The sequence below is a fragment of the Capricornis sumatraensis genome, chromosome 2 (genome assembly GCF_032405125.1).
Source record: "Capricornis sumatraensis isolate serow.1 chromosome 2, serow.2, whole genome shotgun sequence".
NCBI classification, from domain to species: Eukaryota; Metazoa; Chordata; class Mammalia; order Artiodactyla; family Bovidae; genus Capricornis; species Capricornis sumatraensis.
The window spans coordinates 124965301-124989124 of NC_091070.1; the positions used below are offsets into that span (position 1 = coordinate 124965301).

Sequence of the window (23824 nt, forward strand, 5' to 3'; positions counted from 1 at the left end):
GGTAACTGTGGTTCACCCTTAAAAATGTTCATCTGAAGGCTCCTTCTACCAACTCATTCATGATGGTGGAGGCAAATATATCATTTGTTTCCTGGGGAGCTGGGTCAAGTGCAGGCTGCACTTTTCTGAGAACAGAGAGCAGGTTTAAATAGGTTAAATGGCTTGATTAAATATTGAGCGCTGAGTTGGAAGGAGAAAAGTTAACCCCTTGAGCCATGTGGCCTTTTTTAAGATCCTGAGGCTATACATATGTGAAAAAGTACAAATTAAGAACCTATGTTCATAGACAATCGGAACTGTGTTTCTGAAGTTTGTGCACATTTTCCTTCACTGTAATGTTATTTTACAACCGTTTGTTATAATAGTGAATAATTTAATGATTTAAAAGTAACAGGTTTTGTGTGAGTGTGTGCTTGTATATGTGAGAATTGCCTTATTTTCAGGTTGTTTTATTTAAATGATGGTTCCTTGGACAGCATTCTGGTGTTCAGCAACCAGTATGGAATATTTGTCATTAAATCCAGATCAGTCTTTTACCATGTCAGTCTTTCTTTTTTACCCATTAAATAGCACTTGTCACCCATTAAATAGCACTCAGTTCAATCTATGGAAGTTATGCTCTGGTAGAACAAGGGTCAGCAAGATGCCAAATCCAACCCTTCCCTTTGTGTGAATAAAATTTTATTGGGAGACTTCCCTGGTGGTCCAGTGGTTAAGAATCCACCTTTCAATGCAGAGGACTTGGTGTGATCCCTGATCAGGGAACTAAGATCCCGCCACCACTGGAGAGTCCAGTACTGCAGCAAAAGATCCTGAGTGCCAAAACTGCTGCTGCTGCTGCTAAGTCGCTTCAGTCGTGTCCGACTCTGTGCGACCCCAGAGACGGCAGCCCACCAGGCTCCCCCGTCCCTGGGATTCTCCAGGCAAGAACGCTGGAGTGGGTTGCCGTTTCCTTCTCCAATGCATGAAAGTGAAAGTGAAGTCACTCAGTCGTGTCCGCAGGCTCCTCCGTCCATGGGATTTGCCAGGCAAGAGTGCTAGAGTGGGGCACCATTGCCTTCGCCGAGGACCGAAACTAAGACCCAACAAAGAAAAATAAATTAAAAAGAAATTATTGGAGCACAGTTCTACGTAGCCTTCCTTACATAGTGTCTATGGCTGCTTATGCACTAAAATGGCAAGGTTGAGTAGTTGTGACAGAGGCTATGTGACCCACGATCCCAAGATATCTACCATCTGAATCTTTACAGAAAATGTTTGTGCACTCCTGATTTAGAATGTCTAGGTGGACCCTAGATCATTCTGGAATTGGCTGATGTCTAAGTAGTCTGCCCATTCTAACCAATAATTCAGAGCAACATTTCTGCACTAAAGTGGCTTTGGGCTGTTGGGAATGTGTTAATGTTATACTGTTGTTGCAGTTTCCACAGACCTGTCTTCATTCCTTGTAAGAAGCAATCTGTGGGGGATTTTGGCAGTAGGCAAGAGGACTACAGTGATGGAGGAGGGAAACAGCTTCAGGTCCCGCTTCCGATCTGTAAAAAGTGTATTCCTGAATCACACAACAAAGTATTTACTTCCACCCAGTTTTCAAAAATATAGCTTAATGACTCCAGATAATATGGAATGCAATTTATCAGCTCGACTGAACTTTTGCTGAAAGTATTTTCTAGCTAGTCTCTGCCTGGGAAAACAATGACACAGCAGTTTGAAAAGAAGGGGTTCTCAAGGAATAGAAAAGAGCATGAAAGGCAGCCTGATTTCTTTTAGTGATCACAACTGCCTCCTCAGGTGAATATCCACAGCCCTTGGGCTGCTGAGCAGGGCCAGCAACTGCTGGGTTCTAGTCCCGTAAGGAGGCAGTCAGTTCTGTGATTGCAGCGTTTCTCACTGAGCCTGACTATTCTGGCTCAAAGCAACCACCAGTCTAATTCCTAGTCCCTGGGAAGCTATGTTAAACCAAGCATTTGAAGTACCTCTTCAGTGCCCTATGGGAACACAGCAGTAAACCTGGCCTTAGGTGCTGCCTGGTGAGGGGATGCTCAACCTGGACTTGAATTAGGGTAGCCTCTATCCATGTTCCAGTTAGAGAAAGTATGTCTAATCAGCTTGGAATTCTCCAGGTTTGATTCATTTCAGACAGATTTTCTTAATATAACATTAACTGCACAGTAGGATTACCTTGTTAGTTGCTAAGTCATGTCTGACTCTCTGTGACCCCATGGACTACAGCATGCCAGGCTTCCCTGCCCTTCAGTATCTCCTGGAGTTTGCTCAAACTCATATTCATTGAATTGGTGATGCCACCCAACCATCTCATCCTCTGTCACCCCCTTCTCCTCCTGTTGTCCCTCTTTCCCAGCAGCAGGGTCTTTTCCAGTGAGTCAGCTCTTCCTATCAGGTGGCCACAGTATTGGAGCTTCAGCTTCAGCATCAGTTCTTCCAATGAATATTCAGGGTTGATTTCCTTTAGAACTGACAGGTTTGATCTGGAGAGTTTTAAAAACAACCCTCTCCCAAACAAACAAAACTGTTCAAGGCACTGGTTAACTGGTCTGGGGTGATGTCCAAGTACCCATGATTTTATAAAGGCTTCCCAGGTGATTTTAATGGGTATTTCATGGAAACTCAGCCAGGATTGAGAGGTCTGTAGGATGAATTAAGCACCTCCTTTCTTCCTTGGGGATTATGGTTAGGTAAGACTCCTAAGCCACAAATCCTTCTGTCTGCCAGGGTGTACAGAGGGGACTGGTCAGATGCAAAGGGTGTTGTCAGATATAGCAGGCTCTGCCGCCTGTCTACTCTTGGTAGGCCTCTGTTTCACACATGCCTTCCCCAAATAGTTAAAGATAATAAGTCAGAATCAGGAAGAATGCCTGTCTTTGCTGTTCCTCAGATAATGCCCCAGGGGCATTGCTGGCTGCCACCAGCCCTCCTCTGTATTTGCCAGCTGCAGAAAGCCTGCCTTCCCTTCTTTCTGACCTTCATCCCTTGTCTCAGCTCACTTAACAAAGAAAAATTCCACACGTTTCTCTTTTTCTCAGCTGCACTTGGCAGTCAAATTGCTTCCTAAATTTTGCCGCTGGAGGGAAAGAGGAGGAGGTCCCAGCTTGAGCAGATGAGTGTCGTACTCGTCTTTCCCGGCCAGAGCTCGTGTCTGTAGTTCCCTGCTGCCTGCCTGTGTTTCAAGGTCACTTCTGCTAACCCCAGACACATTCCATTGGTTTTCAATTTCCAGCTTCCCCGATGGGATCCAAGTCACACTGTTCACAGCCCTCTGTAGCCACTGTGATGAGGTGACCCACCTCATCACAATGACCAAGATGCTCAGCTTTGAAAACCAAAGACGTGGGTGGCAAAGTGTCCCACATACCAAGTTGTCCTATGCTTAAGAAGGTTGACAAAAAGGTATCAGTGTGTGTGCAGTGCTCAGGCTGGCATTCCCACATATGTATTTGGAGGGATTTCATCCTGACTGAAAGGTTCCAGGCCCCCCAAGTTGCTGGAGACTAGGCATTCAATGGAAGCAGTTCAGAACAGACATCTGCAGAAGATGCTCCTTTGATTTCCCCTGCAGGAGACAGCCTTTCCTGTATACCTATGATTAAGCAAGAGCTGTTTTGCCCACTGCTGAAAGACACGCTCCTAATCAGGGCTGGCTGTGTAATTTTCAGGGCTCTGCAAAATCAAAGGGGGGCCCTTGCGGCAGAGCATGAAGTCAAACACGGGTCACCTCGCAGTCCACATGCTGGTGAAGATGCCCTGCTCATAACTACCAGTGACTTCACACTCCAGCTGGTAGGGGGAGGAATCTAGATCTCCGGCCGTGAGTAGGCTCTCCCTACCTTAAGGGCCAGGGTCTGTGCCAGGAGGGCCAGTAGCCTACCTCATGCCCACCCCTTGTCTCCAGCATCTATTGTGGAAGAAGGGCTGACTTTGCTGATGCAGTTTCTTCTGTTTATGGTGGAAAGACTGCGTATGAGAAGCTTCAGTTTTCTAGGACAGACTGGTGACTGTACCCCAGTTTGTGACTAACCTTAGGGCCCCCTGGGCATCCCTTATGGCTCAGATGGTAAAGCATCTGCCTGCAATGCGGGATTCCTGGGTTCAGTCCCTGGGTTGGGAAGATCCCCTGGAGAAGGAAATGGCAATCCACTCCAGTACTCTTGCCTGGAAAATTCCATGGACGCAGGAACCTGGTAGGCTTTAGTTCATGGAATCGCAAAGAGTCAGACATGATTGAGCAACTTCACTTATCACTTATCAGGGGCCCCTGCCCTTGGGAATAGAGTGGTCAATCCACTTTTTCTTGGATTCCATCCCAACAGAGCCTCCATTCTGTCATAATGAACCTCTTTCCTGCCTTGAAATACCAGGTCCCCTCCCTGCTCAAGACCCCTGGGATCTTGGTCTGTGACAAAGGAAAAGGACTCCTCCGTGAACTTGTCCCAGACACCCCCGATGCTTTCTAAAATTACTTACTTATGGCTGCCCTGGGTCTTCGTTGCCACCCGCGGCCTTTCTCTAGTCGGAGCGCGAGGGCTGCTCATTGTGGTGGTTTCTCTTGTGGAGCGCAGGCTGTAGGGGCCGGGGCTTTAGTAGCTGTGGGGCACGGGTTTAGTTGTCCCTTGGCATGTGGGATCTTTCCGAACCAGGGCTTGAACCCATGTTTCCTGCCTTGGCAGGTGGATTCTTAACCACTTGGACCACCAGGGAAGCCCCCTCGCTTTAGGAAGCACTTGCTATAGCTTGAGGGATTGAGCTGTCCTCACCCTGAGTCACCTGGGCTACCCGAGTGGCTCTGTGGTAAAGAATCCAGCTGCAATGCAGGAGACGCAGGTTTGACCCGAGTCAGGAAGATCCCATGGCAGAGGGCATGGCCACCCACTGTGGTATTCTTGCCTGGGAAATCCTATAGGCAGAGGAGGCTGGTGGGCTACAGTCCTTGGAGGCGAAAAGAGTCACATGACTGAGCATGCACACATCCCAAGTCACTTAAGGGAATGGAGATTTTCTTGTGAGTTCAGCTTTTCAGTAAAAGGATCCCCTTTTTTCTGTAGCTCAAAAACTCTCTGGGCATGAGGTTGTTTCAGGTTGTGTATCTAATGTCTAGAACCCTTAAACTCTTGGCAGCTGTTTTGCCTTCACAAAAGCCTCTTTCCTCTCATATTCTCTTCACTCATCACTCACTCACTCTTCATGTTTCTACCCCTAACGCCCCGAGAAGTGTGGCTTCTTCTCTTTTTCCTGATTCTCATAATGGAGGTCCAGCTTCTTCAGGTTCATTAATACCCTGACGTGTTCGCTGAATTCTTTCTAGAATTGTCATTTCTTCTGCCTCCCTGCCTCCCTTCGCTCCCCACCTCAGCAATTCAGTTGTTTGTGTGCGTTTTGTCTGTTCATCCAGCTGTCATCTGTCCATCGTGTGACTGTTTTGTGACAGACACAGGACCAGGCATAGGGGACACAGAGATGAAATGGTGAGTTCTCACCCTCAAGAATATAACTGTGTAGTGAGGGAGGCAGAATATGCGAATAGCAATTAGATATCCACACGGTGCAGAGGTGATAACACGGGAAGCACTGGATGTTAAATAAGGAGTTGAGAAGGATGTAGCAGGAGGGGTGGGCGAGCCCCAAGCAGAAGGAGCACCACGCGCTGGTACAGGAATGTGCAAGAGATGGTACATGCCAGCAGCTCCCAATCTGGGCCTGTTATTGGAGCATAAAGTTGGAGAAATGGAGACAGGGCAGAGATTGGTGGGAATTTAGTCTGGAGAGGTAGGCAAGGGCTAGCTCTTAAGATTTTTTTCTTTTAAAATTGAGGTGTAGTTGATTTATAAAGTTGTGTTAATTACTGCTATAGAGAAGTGATTCAGTTATGCACACATACATATATACCTGTGTATGTATATATATATGTATACATATAAATAGACATATACATACATACATATATCCCTGAAGGAGGAAATGGCAACCCACTCCAGTACTCTTGCCTGGAAAATCCCATGGACAAAGGAGCCTAGTGGGCTACAGTCCATGGGGCTGCAAACAGCTGGACACAACTGAGCGACTTAACACTACTAATACATACATATATATATTTGCATGTATATATATATATAGGAGAAGGAAATGACAACCCACTGCGGTACTCTTGCCTAGAGAATCCCATGGATGGAGGAGCCTGGTAGGCTACAGTCCATGGGGTCGCAAAGAGTCGGACATGACTGAGTGACTTCACTTTCACTTTTCATATATATATATATATATATACCCACATAGAAATGTATATATGTATGTGTGCATAACTGAGCCACTTCTATACAGCAGCCATTAACACAAAGTTGTGTTAATATATCTATATATATATATACACACACAGTCATCTTGAGACAAGCCTGGGACCTGGGACACTTTACTTTACTGTGGCAATGCTTGCACCTGGATACACCTCTCCTCAAGAAATAAAATACAAAGGAACTATACTGGACTAGGGACTAAAAATAACTGTGGTTCAGTTGGGGCAAATTCTAGATCCAAAAGATACAAAGAAATAAAAAAAACTGCCACTTTTGAAGAGCCTGGAGGAAAAGTTGGGGGTGGGGAGCATGCCCCCTGCATGCAATACCACCAAAAGGGTGGGCAAAGCACCTAAGCCACCCCTTAAACCCGACCCCTGGACACACCCTACCCTCACCCCATAGAAGGAACAAGCTTGCCCTCCCAGCAGGGGAATGAGCAAGCAAGGGAACATGTTGTTTGTTCTTGTTCCCCTTTGCCGCAGCAGGGACCCCAATAAAGCCTTGCTTGAATTTCTCATCTGACCTCTAGTCAATTTCTATTGATTGGGAAAGGCCAAGAACCCTGTTTGGTAGCAACAGGATATTGAATATAGTTCTCTGTGCTCTACAATAGGACCGTGTTGCTTATCCTTTCTATATATAAAGGCTTACATCTGCTAACCAGTTATCCTCCCCCTCCTCCTTCCATCTTGGCAACCACCAGTCTGTTGAGCAGCTTTCTATGTTGTCTTAAGACACTCAGGATTATCCTAAGAGTCCTGAGGCTCCTCCACTGGATGGTTTCACGGAAGAGAGTGACATGGTCAGTTTTTATGTTGGAAGGATAACTCTGGCAAAACTACCGAGGATGAATTTCATACATAATGACTGAGGCAGGGAGGCCTGAACCAGGCTGGGTTACTAGGGAGGCAGACAACACCTCCGGGAGGTGTCTGGGAGGTGAAACCCATAAGACTGAATGATAGGCTGGAGGGAGAGTAAGGGAAGGACATCGAGGTCTCTGGCTTCAGGAAGTGGGTACATGGGGTGCTGTCACTCAGGCCTTGCCCAAAGTAGTGTCTGTTCTGCCTCAGGCTGGCCTCAGCTGCCCTGTGTGTTCCCTTTGTTAACACTACATAAATCAAGCCTTTATTTCTTGCCTACATTCTTGAAGTAGCCTTTTAATCTTTTCCAATCCATCCTACACATCACTGCCAAAGTAATCTTACAGGAACAGCTGAACAAGAATCTTCAGTGGTTTCCCATTGCATATTGAATAATCTCTACAGTCTATAGTCTGACTACTGATATTTGTTGTTGAGGGGTGTGGGGAGAGGGGGTAAGTATGGAGACAAGCTGCTTGTTCTTAAAAGAGCCTAATTTTCCAGAGATCGTGAGGCATGTGACATGTAGTTAAATGTCAAATGGTCTCTGGAAGGGGAAAGAAGGCAGTCTCCTACAGGTGACCCAAGGTAACCCATCAAGTTTTTCCAGGTGTGTTCTCCATTCTCTCCTGCATCTGGTCTTTCCATAGTGGTCTCTTCGCTGCCTGAAAATGACTCCGCTCTCTCACCTCTGTATCTTTCCTGTCTCTATCACCTCTGCCTGGCATACATTCCCCCACATTTCTGCCTGTTGAAGTCCTACCCATCTGTCAACATTAAGCCCCAGTACAAGGGCTCTGTGGAGTACCCTACCCAGAGAGGACCCTCCAAAAACATTTTACCTTTCTAAGGGCACTTGGTACATTTTACTGTGCACAGAACTCACCATGCCTCATATTTTATTGCTTCCACTAGACTGAGAGCAGAGATGCAAAACCGGAAGCCTTAGGTGTCAGTCCAGCCCACAGATGTGTTTTGTTATTTTGAACTCTTTTTAAAAATCAAAATTAATGTTTTAAAAATTATAACCTATATCAAACATACAGAAAAGTACAGAAGATAATGTTATGTATACTTGAGACCTAGTGCCAAAAAGGAACAGATTGCCTTCAACCCCTCACCGCCCATTTTTAAAGAAATAAGCTATTACACATAAAATTTGAGCACTAACCCACACTGGTCCCATTCCCAGAACTGGTCTTCACACTGTTTTTAAAATTTAGAATTACTTGACAGTATTTAGAAATCAAAAGATTTCACATAAAAAATTAGGAAACTTTGCTTTTCTTGTCAGAGAAGGCAATGGCGACACACCCTAGTACTCTTGCCTGGAAAATACCATGGGTGGAGGAGCCTGATAGGCTGCAGTCCATGGGGTCGCTAAGAGTCGGACACGACTGAGCGACTTCCCTTTCACTCTTCACTTTCATGGATTGGAGAAGGATATGGCAACCCACTCCAGTGTTCTTGTCTGGAGAATCCCAGGGATGGGGGAGCCTGGTGGGCTGCCGTCTATGGGGTCACACAGAGTCGGACACGACTGAAGAGACTTACCAGCAGCAGCAGCTTTCCTTGAAGAGTCAGAAGATCTGGTGACTTGGGGTATATTCCCACTTGAGTCATGGGAGGGGGGCTCTGTGACTGCTGTCCCCCAAGATGAAGTATGTGCTCTCCTGCACACCACACTCCCCACCATTCCCTGAGGCCTCTTAGCTCTTGCCTGCCTCATTTACACATGGTACCTCGCTCCTGCAGGCATGTGAGTTTGCCATCTTTATGTAAGATCTTTGAAGTCAAAAGCTTTTTATTACTGGAACTGAGCCACAACTTGCTGGATGACTTTGAGCAAGTTATTGACCTCTCTGTCTCCATTTCCTTGAGTATCAGGCTAGGATAATAAGCGTACCTACTTTTGGATGTTGACTGAGTATTATATATACATGGACTTCCCAGGTGGCACTGGTGGTAAAGAACCTGCCTGACAATGCAGGAGATGAAAGAGATGCAGGTTCGATCCCTGAGTTGGGAAGATTCACTGGAGGAGGGAATGGCAAGCCACGTCAGTGTTTTTGCCTGGAGAATCCTATGGACAGAGAAGCCTGGTGTGCTATGGTTCATAGGTCCACAAAGAGTCCAACATGACTGAAGCGACTCAGCAGGCACAGGTGCTGCTAGTGGTACAGGACCTGCCTGGCAATGCAGGAGACATAGGACATGCGGTTCGATCCCCGGCTTGGGAAGATTCCCTGGAGGAGGACGTGGCAACCCACTGCAGTATTCTTGCCTGGAAAATCCCACTGACAGAGGAGCCTGGCGGGCTGCAGTTCACGGGTCTGCAAAGAGTCAGACAGGACTGAATGACTGAGTACACACACACTCACAAAGTGTGTTAGAACCATACTTTGTTTATAATTTTGCTGGTTGAGGTTCACCTTCTTTTCTCCAAAACCCTCAGGGCTAGATACATTTTGGAATTCAGATTTCTTTTGGATTTTAACAAGGTAATAAGGGTATGTGTCATATATTACAGTACACCCCAGCAAGATCCAGGTTAGCCCCTTGTCATTAAACACACTGAAATTTCTGGAGAAGAAAACCTAGAGTACACATGAAGTGTGATCCAGACTTAAATTGCTCCATCCATTCTGGGGTGGGCCAGGCTGCCTACAAACATTCAGGCCTTCAGGGAGAAGGTAGGTCTCGATCCCAGAGCTCCCAGACTTGGACTCTTTTGGGGATATTTGGGATTTCTTAGGAGAAATTGTGAGGTTGGGTTTTGTCACTGTCCTCATCTGTTTGTTAATAAAGTAACAGAATATTGTAGCTGCCCTGCAGTTTCCGCCGCAGCTGCGGGGTCTGCCTTCCTCCAGCCCCTTTAGGTCCTTTGTCGCTTTTCTGCCCCTCCTTCCCCGGGCCAACCACCCTCCTGCCAGCTCCACCTCGGCCCTCTGAGGCGTGCCTCCTCCAGCTTGGGGGGCAGTCTAAACTACCTAATCTCCCCGGGCAAACCCTTCTCACCTGGCGGACCTGTGTCCTCTCTGCTCTCCCCGCTCCTCCTCTCTCCCAGCCCCGCCCCCGCCTGCCCCCCACCACTGCTCAGCTTCTTCCCGCTGCCTGGACCCGCTCACTCACTTCCTGCCTAAGTCCCATCTCCCTCCTCCAAGATCTAGCTGCGGTCCCACCTCGTCCTTGAGGCTTTTCCCAATAGCTTCTGTTCAGCTCGGTTCTCCAGACTCAGTACCCAGAGCACTTAACCGGTGGCTGAGCACGTGCCTGGCTTTCGCTGACTCATTCAGCCGTACCCCGCGCGGTCACCCAGGTGTGGGGGGCGGGGAGGGGAGAGGCGCTGCGGGGTGGTTTCCTTCTTCCCTCCGGGTCTCTGCTGCCCCCGTGCGGTGCTTTCCCTGTAGTGCACCTGGGGCTCCTGTGCACGAGCTCGGACCACCCCGCGCGGGTGTCAGGGAGCATAGTGTCAGTAAGGACGCGGCTTCGTTGGTCAAAGCATTCCCAGGTCTTTATGCTTATTCAGTAGAGACCAACAGTCGGGCAGATCCGCTCTCCTCTTTCTTCTCTCACATCGACCCCCGCTTGCCCTTTGGTGACGCCACCTCCCTCCCCTGGGAGAACAGCTCTGAAGGGTTTATGTTTGTGGGATTTCACTAGACTAAAAACGGCTGGAGGGAACTTTTGTCTCAGCCTCCACCACCCTCCTTGCCTTCCTTCCTTATCGGTATAAACATATGAGGGTTTGCACATCACCAGGCTGGACAGAGGCTGCCTCTTGTGTTTTGTGTACTGGAGGAAGCGCGTGTTCCATCTCTCACTTTGTCTCACCCCTGGGACCATTTACTGATCTCCCAGGGCGGATCCTCTGTCCCTTGTCCCCCCCCCCCCCCCCCCACCTCCCTTTGGGGTTTTGAAGGTGATGGAAACCTGTTCTTCCGGGCCAGAGTGCTTTTTCCCTTTTCTCCTTAAGAGTGAATACTTAAACAATCTCCTTTGCATTAAATTCAACTGAATTCATAATCTGTAAATTCCCTGGGTAAGAGAGAGGCCATCTTGGTGTTGGGTACGACTCTTGTTGTGGCCGTGGCTCACAAAGACAGGCGACCCCCTGGTGTAGAAGAGACAGCCCCACCTCCCCGCCAACGACCCCTTCCCCGCCCCGCACCCCGCCCCGGGCTTCGGGTTGCACGATCCTTGTTGGTCTGATAGTGTCTCTTTTGAATGCTTGTCCTCCAGTCAGTTAATGGACGTGTCATCATTTAAGTCCCCAAACATGTCTCAGTTGGTCTCCCTTCCTTGAGGACACTGAGAAGGATGAGAGGGCTAGTGGTTAGGGAGCGATGGAGGGAAGGGAAAGAGGCTGAGGAGGAGAGAGGGAAGGGAAGAGAGGGGGCGGGGTGAGGGAGAGATGGGGAGGAGGAAGGAGGGGGAGGAGGAAGGAGGAGGAGGAGGAGCAGGAGCTAAATCTGGAGGAGCTAAGTCTCTACTTTTGCACCGAGTGGGAGAGACATTCCAGGGACGTTCACATCTGTTCTCTTTACTTGCCTAGGAACCCATCATGTGGCTTCACCGAGATTTGAAAGAACATTGAATTACTGGCTTCTGAGTTACCGGAGGGGCCAACATGCACATCCATCCAAGGGTGTTCTAGGGACCTCCAAGGGCACTGGCACTGGCAGCGGGGCTGGCTGCCGCTCTGCTTCTCCCTCTCCTCTCAGCTGGTGAGGGTAGGAAAACCTCCCAGATTCCGTGAGGGGCTCTCCTCAGTCCTGGGGTGTCTCCTGCCCAGGAGCGGGCAAGAAGGAGGTGGCCCAAGAGATCTGGGCTCTCTCAAGAATCAATACCCTATGTCCAGTGCTCCCGTCGCACCCTGGCAGCTCATTCACCAGCAGCAGACGCAATTCAGTGGCAGATCAGGGTTTTCAGGTTTATCTGGGTTAAATGTCCCGGTCTCTCACTAGTCAGTGTGATTGTGAACATGTTTCCTTATTCATAAAAGGGAATAGTCAAGTCATCCCTACCTCGTAGGTTTCTGGTGAGGGTTAAATAAGTGTTATATGTGAGTCATTCAGTGGGTTCCTGAAACATAGTAAGTGCTAGTCAATGCCATTGTCCACCTCCCCAGCACTCGGCCCAACCCGGTCCCAGGCTGCTTCTCTGAATAGAAAAGGCTGATATCTGGAAATGGAGGGGAAAACACAAGAGACTGTACTCACAAACACCACAGCTTCCTCCAGATTAGTCATGAAAACGTTGATCGTTTTTATTGAGCTACATGAAGGAATATGAACTTTTAAAAGAAATGCTTCCACATTTGACAAAGAAAGTGGAACTAAGGGGCAAAACTCAAAGTTACAAGAAGCCTAAATAACTCAGAATCTGCTACTGAGATTTTGGTACCAGCAGCTGCAGCAAATCACCTTGTCTGTCCCCTGGAGGCAGGTAGGGAAGAAAGCTTCCACTTGGGCCAGTGACCGACACGGTTTCTGGTGGCAGAAGGCAGATAGTAAGATGAGCATCTTCTAAAAGGGAGGCAGGAGGACCCAGGCTTGTGTCTATGTTACTTTCTGTATGAAGCCTCAAGGGAAGCGCTTGATCGACATCTACTAACCATACCCACATGTCCACGTTCCCATCATTGTCACTCCTAGGTCAGTGAATCTTTGTTTTCAGGGTCTCTTTGTGCTGTTTCACCAGGGAGCCAATCCATTCCTTGGTTTTCTGCTTGGCTTCCTCCCAAGTGTAGAGGGGCTCATACCCCAGATCTCGCTGAGCTTTCTTATAGGAGAAGGTGAACACGCTGTTGCAAAGAGTCACTAGGTGGCGGTTGAAGCCGGGGTGATATTTGTAAATTGGACTGAGCAGGAAGCTCACTATTTCCAGCAGGAGGGCAAGCCAGTACTGCAGAGAAATAGGAAGGCTCATCCGGGAATCCAGGCAGAAGCCCCATTCTTTGCCCAAAGTGTAATTGAGGTCATCGTAGCTTTGGTGTGGTGTGTCGTCTGAGATGTAGTAGAACTGTCCTTGGATGTTCGGGACCTTTTTGGGGTCCCGCAGGGCCCTCAAGGCCAGAATGTGGGCCCAGGCCACATTGCCAACATAGACCGGGTTGACTCTGGAGAACTTGCAGTGATTGGTCAGGATGCCGTTGTTCTTCAAGGCTCCATGCATGTAGGCAGAAAGGAATGGGCTCCCCTCCCCGTAGATGTACATGGGCCTCAAGGCACAAGTGTACAAGGTGCCGCCATTCTTCAGAGCCCACCCATTAGCTTCCAGCACAGCCTTCTCGGCAAGCTTCTTGCTGTATGGGTATGGAGAGAACCATGCCGATTCATGATGCTCTTCTTCATGGCCGTCTTGGATGATCTCCCTGTAGGAGTTGGGCCCAGCCACCTCTATGGTGCTGGTGTGGATAAAGACTGGCACGCTAGCCTGGACACAGGCCTCCAGCAGCAGCTGGGTACCTGCCCGAAGGAAGCACACCATCAGTGTCAGGACACAGCCCAGGGCCAGCCCGGCCATGGGCCGTGTCTGCCCCTCGTCCTGAAGTGCAGTGGCCATTACCTCTGAGCAGAGCATTGTGTCTCGCTAAGATCCAACCATGCTAAAGCCATAGGACAAGAGTGAAAATGAAGCAATGAAAGGGGAACGAGACTTGGGTTCTGGACTGCATGCATTTGGATTCCATGGACTTTGGGGATTTACATGGAACATGTTTGCACTTTTAATGTTGGAAAAGAACGAGTTGCCACTTTATATTTTGCAGAGTAAAGAGATTTTAAAATGATCATTTGTCATCTCCAGCACCTCATTAAAGGTGGGCTGAAATGAAAAAGTGAAAGTGTTAGTTGCTCAGTCGTGTCTGACTCTGAGACCCCATGGACTGTAGCCTGCCGGGCTCCTCTGTCCATGGAATTCTGCAGGCAAGAATACTGGAGTGGGTGCCATTTCCTTTTCCAGGGGATCTTCCCGACTCAGGGGTTGAACCTGGGTTTCCTGCATTGCAGGCGGATTCTTTACCATCTGAGCCACCTGGGAAGTCCTGAAGACAGCTGTTGTAAACTTAAAAAATTAGGATGCCATACTTTAGAGTAGGGACAACTCTGGTCCATAGGAGGACAGTTGAAGGACTCACATCACACACACACACACACACACACACACACAACTCTGGTCCATAGGAAGACAGTTGAAGGACTCACATCACACACACACACACACACACACACACACACACACACAGAGTTGTATGTAAGTAATGCGAGCGTGCATGCTAAGTTGTTTCAGTTGTGTCCAACTCTTTGTGATCCTATGGACTGTAGCCCACCAGCCTCCCTGTCCAGGGGATACTCCAGGAAAGATGCAAGTAATACTCTTAAATATACATTGAATTGTAGGTATTATCTTTTTTTTTTTGAAGACCAATAAAAAATTGTCACAACGACTTTTTGTCACTGAGCAAATGAATGGTGGGTTCTGGGGAGAAGCTGGAGATCCGGACTGTGTTTCTGATTTTGCTACTTGCAAAGACAGCTCCTAATTCTGGCTGTGACTCCTTTTACCGAAGTATGAAAAACGGGTGGTAAACGTTTTATCAATACTAGTCTTCTGGAGCCTGGCAATGGCCTTATATGCTGAGCCTGGTGAAGAACCAGAAAGGAGTGCGCCCTCTGCTGGTAACATCTGTCATGGGAGGATCTTGTAGAATTCCTTAACCTGGGGAGAATTTTAGCTCCTAGAGGTAACCCAGAGTCTTCCCTACAGGAAAGAAGTGATTTCCTGGGAAAAAACATCATTTTGGAGTGGTATTTTTTTTTTTTAAAAACCCTCTTAATGTCTTTGTGCAATTTGATTTTCAGGAAAGACAGCCTTGTTAAAAAAATTTAAATCTAAAAGCAAAGATAATTCAGAGCTAATGGTAAAGATTCTCCTGCCAATGCAGGAGGTGAAGGAGACACAGATTTGATCCCTGGGTCGGGAAGATCCCCTGGAGAAGGAAATGGCAACCCACTCCAGTATTGTTGCCTGGAGAACCCCATGGACAGAGGGGCCTGGTGGGCTGTGGTCCATGGGGCCAAAGAGTCGGACCTGACTGAGCCACTGAGCATGCGCTCAGATAAACTGCACAAGAAGAAATGCCCGCGACTGTAAAGAGTTTTCTAAATCAGAGCGTGATGCAGTACTAGTTTTAGTCGATGGAGGCCTCTAACCCTTCCAAGGGAGCTGTGGAGAGTAGGAAATTATGGAGTAGGGGAGCTGAGAACTCAAGACCCCTTACTGCACTCTTGGCAGAGTGGGGGTAACCAGGGACGTGGCTAAGGCAAAACTAGAAAGGGTCTATTTTTGAGACTCTGATTTTAGGCCAGAGATGCAAAAACAAAGAGTTGCTTTAGGAAAAAGTCTCTGTGTAGAGTGATTCTGGTGGGCAGGGTGTGGAAGGTAGATGCGCTGGGGGTTGGGATGCTGTGGTCCTAGAGAGACTGGCCTCCAGGGATCAGAGGAGGATACTACACAGCAAGCCAATAAGGGATTTAAGCTAATCCCTTGAGTGAAGTGTCTAGATTTAAAGTAGATTGGAAAGTCACAGTTCAGAGAGAGCCAGGAAGCATTTAAGTGATAAGGATCTTAAGATGCTATACTTTGGACACCTGACTAGGAGCTACTCTTCAATAATAGACCTGGTGGGACTTCCCTGGTGGTCCACTTCTAAAGCAGGAGGGCATGGGTTTGATCCCTGGATAGGGAACTAAGATTCCATATGCCATGTGGCACAGCCAAAAAAATGAATGGAAAAAAAAAAGACCTGGTAGTGAACTGAAGCTGAAGCGCCAATACTCTGGTGACCTGATGTGAAGAGGTAACTCACTGGAAAAGACCCTTATGCTGGAACGATAGAGGGCAGGAGGAGAAGGGGGTGACAGAGGATGAGATGGTTGGATGGCATCATTGATTCAGTGGACATGAGTTCGAGCAAACTCTGGGAAATAGTGAAGGACAGGGAGACCTGGCGTGCTGCAGTCCAAGGGGTTGCTAAGAGTCAGACAAGACTGAGCAACTGCATAGCAAGTGAACTGAAGAGATGGTATTATGGATAATGTGAAAGTAGTCTTGTTAAGAAGATATTACAGGAAGACCAGAGCTGGCTAATTCTGTACTGCCAGACCGCCGTGAGCCAGCTTTGGTAGTTTTCTTGTGAGGAACTCTTCTCGGGGGTGAGCAGAAATTCTCTCAACATTCTCACTACCCCTATGATCCTTCCTTTGCAGGAAGTCTTGCCTGAAGGAAACCAGCCCAGAGCTGTGGCCCATCACTCCTGACCTGGGGGCACCTCGTATCACAAAGCTGTTAGTTAGTTCTTGGCCGTACTGTGACTCCCACCTTGTAACCACACAGAAGGGCTAACGGGATGACTAAACACTTGTAAATTCTGGTTCCAATGCAGTGGAGGCAGGAGGTGGTTGGAGAACAAGAGTTTGAGGTTGGGGTTGAGTCAACACTTGATTGGACCAGCAGAAAGGTTATTGTGGCCTTTGGACTTACAGAGGCGTGCGTTTAAATTCTAGCCCTTTCACTCCTCTCCAAAGGGCCTTAGACAAGTTATTTAGCCTGTCTCAGCCCCAGTTTCCTCATCTAAAAAACTGAGGATGATGGCTGTGAATCTCTGTTGATTGGAAGAAAGTGTTAAAGTGTTTATCACTCAGTCGTATCTGACTGTTTGCGACCCCACAGACTGTAGCCCACCAGACTCCTCTGTCCACGGAATTCTGCAGGCAAGAATAGTGGAGTGGGTTGCCCTTTCCTCCTCCAGGGGATCTTCCCGACCCAGGGATTGAACCCCGGTCTCCCAAGTTGCAGGCAGGTGTTCACCAGGTGCCCTCTCCCTTATCCTAGCCTCCGATCCTCACTGGCCCGCCTCCCTCCAGCTCCTCCCAGGATCCTGTACCTTTCACATTGACGCTCATGATGGTCTCTCGCGGGACAGCATTCCTGACGTCGATGACAGAAGCAGTGTGGATGACCACCGAGATGCCCTGGAAGGCCCTCTTCAGGCACTGCTCATCCAGAATGTCTCCTTCCAGCAGGGTCAGCTTGATCTTGCTCTGGAGCTCTGTGTGAACAGGAGGCAGGTCACTGGAAAGCTCTCTGAATCTGAAAGTTTCCTGAGAAAGGTGGCATTTTACGTAGGTCTTCAAGGACAGGTAGACTGAGGGGAAGGAGAGATAGGGAGGAGAGTTGAGCAGCCCATGGAAGAAGCAAGTCAACAAGGACATAGCAATCAATGAGCAGCATTTCTTGAGAAGGAGCAAACATCTCTTTCCATCCCATCTCCTTCCAAAAAAGATAAAAAAGAGAGTTTGAGCTATGAGGACTCAAGAGTGTCTGGAACACGAAATTGTGAAAGAGACTCATGGGGCCAGTATAAAATTCATTAAGGAAAGAATTTGCATTTAATTCAAATTAAATGCAATGGGGAATCGGGTATGGATTTGGAATTAAAAGAGAAATGTAAGCAAAAGTTGTGGTGTAGGAAGCAAACCCTGGCTGAAGTATTCTAAAGTGGATCAAGGTGGGGGGTGGCTAAGAGAAAGCACGGTGATTGAGGGATTAATCAGGCTATGGCACCACAGTTCATATGAGGAGGACTGGAACCAGGGATCCGGCAGAGGGAGTTGAGAAGAGAAGTGCACAAGGTTTGACTTTCAGACCTTACCTTCCAGGTCCTGGTTCTTACTGGAGATAGGCTGAGAGGAAGAGCCAAAGGCGGCCCGAGTTTTTTCCACTTGAGTGATTAAGAGGATGGTGGTGCTTTTTAACAGGAATTTACAATGGGCCCCAATGGTTAACTGAACTGCAAGAGCTCTTATTAGATATCATCAAAAGCAGATATCAGTGCTAAAAATGGGGACTAACATTCTGACTATCTTAGCCAAGGGTCACAGAGATGTCATCAGGGTCTCTGGCTCCTCTGAAGCCCACTGGAGGCGGCACAGCATCATCACCTCAGATTAGTGTTGTTGCTCAGCTGTGTCCTACTCTGTGCGACCCCACAGACTGTAGCCCGCCAGGCTCCTCTGTCCATGGGATTCTCCAGGCAAGAATACTCCAGTGGGTAGCCTTTCCTTTCTCCAAGGAATCTTCCCAACCCGGGGGTCGAACCCGGGTCTCCTGCATTGCAGCCAGGTTCTTTACTGTCTGAACTACCAGGGAAGCCCCACCTTAGATTAGCCCATGAAATAAATGCTGCACAAAGAGCTTGGATAAGTACCCTGCACTTATTTTGCGCTATTTATTTCACACATGACTTTCAGCTTTCTAATTTTCTTTTCCAGCCATCTCATGAGACAGGGATTCCGATTTCCACTTTACAGGCAAGGACATCCAGGCTCAGAGGAATAGTCTTAAGTCATACTTCCAATGAAGGCTCCAGCCTGCCCACCTGCCTTCAAGCCTTGCTTGCTGTCCCATCACCCACTTGCAGGACTGCAGAGCAGTTCAGGATCAGTCAATTTAAATGAAATGGGCAGCGGAGGCCAGAGAACAGTGAGAGAGAAATCCAGAGTGAAAAATCTCCTGCATTGCAGTAGATTCTTTACCACTGAGCCACAAGGGGAGCCAGCCAGACAGCCTGGGTTCAAATCCAGTTTTGCCATTTTCCAGGTGTGGGACCTTGAACAAGTTAATTAACTTCTGCTACATCTGGTCCGTATGTTTGTGTCCCCTCAGATCCATTGTTGAAATCCTAATGTGATGTGTTAGGAGTTAGGGGCCTTTGGGAGGTTATTAGATCCTGAAGGTGGAGACCTCATAGACTGAATTTTCTTCTTAGGTTACAACTTGATAAAACCATCTGCGCTCCTTTAAGCCTCTTTGAGATTAGCTCCACCCCAGCCCCTTCCACTCCCAAAAGGCCACAGAGTGGGAGAAAGGCAGAGGAGTTAGCTGGAGGGCAGAATTTTCTGATTGTGTCTCCACCTCTCCCTGCCTGTCCCTTTCTCTTCCTCTCTTTCAAGGCTGACTTCAGCAGACTGGCTCAAAGGCCAAGAGAGGAAAGACCGCTCACCCATTAGTCTGCAGGGATGCAGAGTGACGAGCAGAGGGCACTGTAGATGCCTCAGCTGGAACCCCTAGCTCCCTCCCAGTGTTTTGCATAGACTGAATATGTGATGTAAGCTACCTGTTGTGAGCAGGGTTGGAGGGAGGCCCAGAGAGAAGCTACCAGACAGACTAGCAGTTGAGAGCACAGATACTGCAACCAGACCGTGCGTAACTCTTTGCAACCCTATGGACTGTTGCCTCCAGGCTCCTATGTCCATGAGATTCTCCGGGCAAGAATACTGGATTGGGTTGCCATGACCTCCTCCAGGGGGCCTCCCTGACCCAGGGATGGAACTGGTGTCTCCTGAGGTGGGACCCTGAACAAGTCAGTCAACCCCTGCTATGTCTGCATGTTTCTGTTGAAATCCTAGTGTGATGGTGTTAGGAGTTGGGGCATTTGGGAGATTATTAGATCATGAAGGTAGAGCATGGAGAGGATGAAGGTTCTTATAGAAAAGACCCCAGAGAGATCCCTCATGCCTTCCACTGAGAGAGGGCACAGCAAGATGGTGTGGCCATGAACCAGGAAGAGACCTGACAAGAACTTGACCTTGCCTTGATTCTGGACTTCCAGACTTCAGATGGCTCAGTGGATAAATAATTCATCTACAGTGCAGGAGACACGGGGAGTGCAGGTTCGATCCCCAGGTTGGAAAGGTCCCCTGGAGGAGGAAATGGCAACCCACTCCAGTATTCTTGCCTGGAAAATCCCACGGGACAGAGAAGCCTGGTGGGCTACAGTCCATGAGGTCACAAAGAGTTGGACATGACTGAGCGACTAAACACACACCCACACACAGACTTCAGAACTGTGACCCGTACATTTCAAAGTATAACATACCCAGCCTGCAGCATTTTGTTATAGCAGCCCCGAATTGACTGGATTCTTCTATGCCTGTATTCTCATAAAAAAAAAAAAAAAAGAAGAAAATAAACTGCAGACACTGTTACCCATCCCAGAGAGAGGATTGTGATGAGGAGTGAATGAGTTGACACACATAAAATGCTGGGCACAGCGCCTGGCACAAAAGGAACCCTGTTAGTATTCTCTATTGTTATCTTGACGGAGGCCCCTGCCCACCCACAACAGCACCTGACTTATTCACCTTGGGAGCTGTCCCGCTAGGTTGAGCATCCCTCTCTCTGGGCATAAGTCATCAGCCTACATATATTGCTGGGATGTAGGGACTGGGATTGCCAAAGATTGGTGTTAACCATTTGTGAGTTTTTTTTTTTTTTTAATCAAAGACACTGTTGAAGCAGAGGGTAGAGGAAACAGGATGTTTGCAGAGGTTGGGGAGGGGAAAGGAGAAGAGAGTGCAGGGTCCAGGAGAGTGAGCTGGGGAGGGGGACTTTTAGTGGGGAGGGGGGTCCTGGGCAGCCAGGGCCTGTGTGTAGATGGCCAATCCACCAGGGCTGAGGAGGGGAGACAGGGAGTTGGTTTGGGGGCACACAAGCAGGAAATGCGAGAGACTGAAGACTCACTTTGTCAAGAGCTGGCCCTCGGGCCACTGACTGGGGCTCGTCTGAGCTCTGCTCCCCATCAATCCCAGAGACCTCGACAAGTCGCTTTGCCTTTGTTGACCTCAATTCCTCATTGTCCGGGTGGGCGCTACCTTCTCCTACCTTCCTCACAAGGTTATTTTGAGGATCCGGGAGCAAAGCAGGTTGGAAAATACACTATAAATCAAGTGTTTGCCTTGGCACTATGGGCAGCAATCAGGAAAGAGAGTCATGAGCTGCTTTAGCAGATTCTGTAGTCACGTCCTTGTGATGATGAAAGTGAAGTCGCTCAGTTGTGCCCGACTCTTTGTGAGCCCATGGATAGTAGCCTGCACCAAGCTCCTTCGTCCATGGGATTTTCAAGGCAAGAAGTACTGGAGTGGGTTGCCATTTCCTTCTCCAGGGAATCTTCCCAACCCAGGGATCGAACCCAGGTCTCTCACACTGTAGACAGATGCTTACCATCTGAGCCACCAGGGAAGTCCTGTGATGATGAGGAGAGAGGCAAATACTACAAAGAGAAGCCCAGGGAATCCCCTCGAGGCGTGTCTCCATTCACGCTGCCTCTGGTCCTATTGCTGGCTCCCTTGTTGCATGCCTGTGCGTCCTCTCCTCCCCCCTCTTTCTGGCTCCTTCTCTAATTCCCGCTCTCTCATTCACACACACACACTCACAGACACACACACTCACACACTTCACCCTCTCTTCCTTCTATTTCACCTGCAACAGAGATGCTCAGTGAAGTCACAGAAAGATAAGGGCAATCAAGAAGCTCTGGAACTCACTGGTGGCATCTCCAGGCCAACAGCCCTGGCTCACTCTTTGCAGACAGTACACTACAAGTACCAAGCTGAAACACTGAAGACTCGTGGACAGGGAGAAAACGGAAACATGAGTTTCTAGATGAGAAGAACAGACTCGAAGTGTTGGGGCCCCTGACCCATCTGGGACTGCACCATGTATTACCCTACCCCATCTTCTGACACTATTTGTGATTACACCATGGTATTACCCCATCTGTGATCTTTCTTTCTGATAACAGGATTAGCCTTGATTTGGCTGCAATTTTCCTTAAGCTGCTAGACAAGAACCCCCTCCCGCACACCCACATAGGTCTTCAAAGGGAGCTACACATCCATGACTCGAGCTTACTTACTAGAAAATTCCTCCCGAACTTCTGGTCTGAAGACTTTGTCTAGCACCCGGATTTCCTGCAGATCCTTCTCCTCCACCAACAGGCAGATGATCCTCTGGCCCAGAAATCCTCCTCCTCCGGTCACGAGGCAGCTCCACCCTGCCATGGCCAAATCTGAGCCCTGAGAAATGCTCACCAGGAACCAGAAAGCACTGGGGGGCAGATTGGGCGAGAGGACGATGCTGGAGAGAGCCACAAAGAGAGTTCAAATGATTCCATGCTCGTAAAGACACACTGTGTTCCTTCTATTCCATTTTTGCAAAAATCCCTTGTGCCCCCCTCCCAAGAATAGCAGAAAGAAAGTGAAAAAGCTCTAACCAGTCAGATTGTGGTAAGCCAGATGAAAGCTCCCGGGTTCTGATCTCCAGATCTCCGAAAGACGGGACTGGAGAGAGCTTTATACACTGCTGCCTCTGACTCAGCCGACTCAGCCTTGAACTCTTAACAGTGTACTCATTGCTCACATCTCCAAGCAACAGTGACCTTTACCTTGTAGCTCTCACTCCTCCAAGGCATAGGAAGAGAGAGCAAGCTTCGAGGCCACAGCGTGATAAAGATTCTTGATTCTACCCTCAGCAGGACTCCTGGCAGTCAGTGTCTGCTGCCTGGGATCCACAATCTGTGAACTTAAATTGGGCGGGGCGAAACCTCCAGCAATGGGAACTGTTGCCTCATACAGCAAATACAGCTGGAGGGCATGGGGGTGAGGTGGATCCACTGTAGCCCATTATCTCCTCTGTCAGAGTGTTTTTTGAAGTGTTGCTGTTTTGCAGAGTTTAGAGTTTAGAAATTTGCAGTGATGGAAGCTCCAATCACTAAATTCTGTGGAAGGCAATTTTCTTTCCCACCCAATATATCTGGATCCTCAGTTTCTTTCCCCCTGCAGAGGTCTGGGTTTCTGGAGGAAGAGCACCGTTGAAGGGAAGCTGTCTGGTGATAACTGTCTAGTTCTATGACCTGTACAACTTGAGTAGGTGTATGGCTATTAGCATAACTATCTCCACCTTGGTCCCTTGCAGTTTCTCCTGTCCTTTCACTAAGCCTACCCAGGACTGTACAGTGAATCACTTCTCTGTCATCAAGGGTTTTTTTTTTTTAAAGGTATTAGTTGTTGTTGTTATTTGGTCACTAAATGGTGTGCGACTCTTTGTGAACCCATGGACTATAGCCCAACAGGCTCCTCAGTCAATGAGATTCTCCAAGCAAGAATGCTGGACTGGGTTGCCATTTCCTTCTCCAGGGGATCTTCCTGACCCAGGGACAGAACCTGAGTTTCCTGTGTCTCCTGCACTGGCAGGAGGATTCTTTACCACTGAGTCACCTGGGAAGTGCAATAGATATTGCTTCATAACTGTTAGGGCCAAACAGCCTCTATGCTCTGTTAGTCCCGAACGACAATGAAACTATTTGTATTCTTGGCACCCATGAAACTAGTTACCCTTTCATAAATACTAATTTAGGAATGTATGTATGCAGGTGTTCCTAGCACCTAACCTCATACCCTAGGTTAGTTGTAAAATTGTCCCCAGGGCCCCTCAGCAATGCTGAGTACATGTGTGAATGCTTCTGGGTCATTATCCACCAAACCCTACTCTGTGAGTTACACTCTGATAAACTGAGCCAATGATTACATGGAGCTATCTGCTTCATTTTTCCTTCCCAAGATGTCTTCTCAGTTTGATGGGCATGCCTCCAACAGTCGGGGTCTGAAGCTGTGGGCCATAGTAGCTTTTATTATGAATGTTTGCACTCAATCCACATTTTGTTTGCAAAAACACTCTCAGTAGATTCTTGAACAGAGGATGCTTATATGGTTCAGAAACCTATACCCCAGGGATGTCCAAATACCACTG

The 23824-nt window shown here is 48.3% G+C and overlaps 1 protein-coding gene across 1 annotated transcript; it reads right to left on the reverse strand.

The window, feature by feature from the left end:
* Positions 1 to 12453: 12453 nt before the first annotated feature.
* LOC138073908 (3 beta-hydroxysteroid dehydrogenase/Delta 5-->4-isomerase) lies at positions 12454 to 22331 on the reverse strand. Its single transcript, XM_068965858.1, has 4 exons — positions 22290 to 22331; positions 21933 to 22153; positions 17121 to 17285; positions 12454 to 13641 (listed from the first exon to the last, which is right to left on the reverse strand). The coding sequence occupies exons 2-4, from the start codon at positions 22075 to 22077 to the stop codon at positions 12830 to 12832; spliced, it is 1122 nt and encodes a 373-aa protein (XP_068821959.1). The 5' UTR covers positions 22078 to 22153; positions 22290 to 22331; the 3' UTR covers positions 12454 to 12829.
* Between the last annotated feature and the right edge of the window lie 1493 nt (positions 22332 to 23824).

Excerpts from the sequence above, each read along its gene's own strand:
- LOC138073908 (XM_068965858.1), bottom strand. The coding sequence starts at position 22,077 with ATGGCAGGGTGGAGCTGCCTCGTGACCGGAGGAGGAGGATTTCTGGGC. Across the intron at positions 17,286-21,932 it reads AGTTCGGGAGGAATTTTCTA|AGCTCCAGAGCAAGATCAAG; the intron begins GTAAGTAAGCTC and ends CTGTTCACACAG. Across the intron at positions 13,642-17,120 it reads CATGAGCGTCAATGTGAAAG|GTACCCAGCTGCTGCTGGAG; the intron begins GTACAGGATCCT and ends TCCTTCGGGCAG.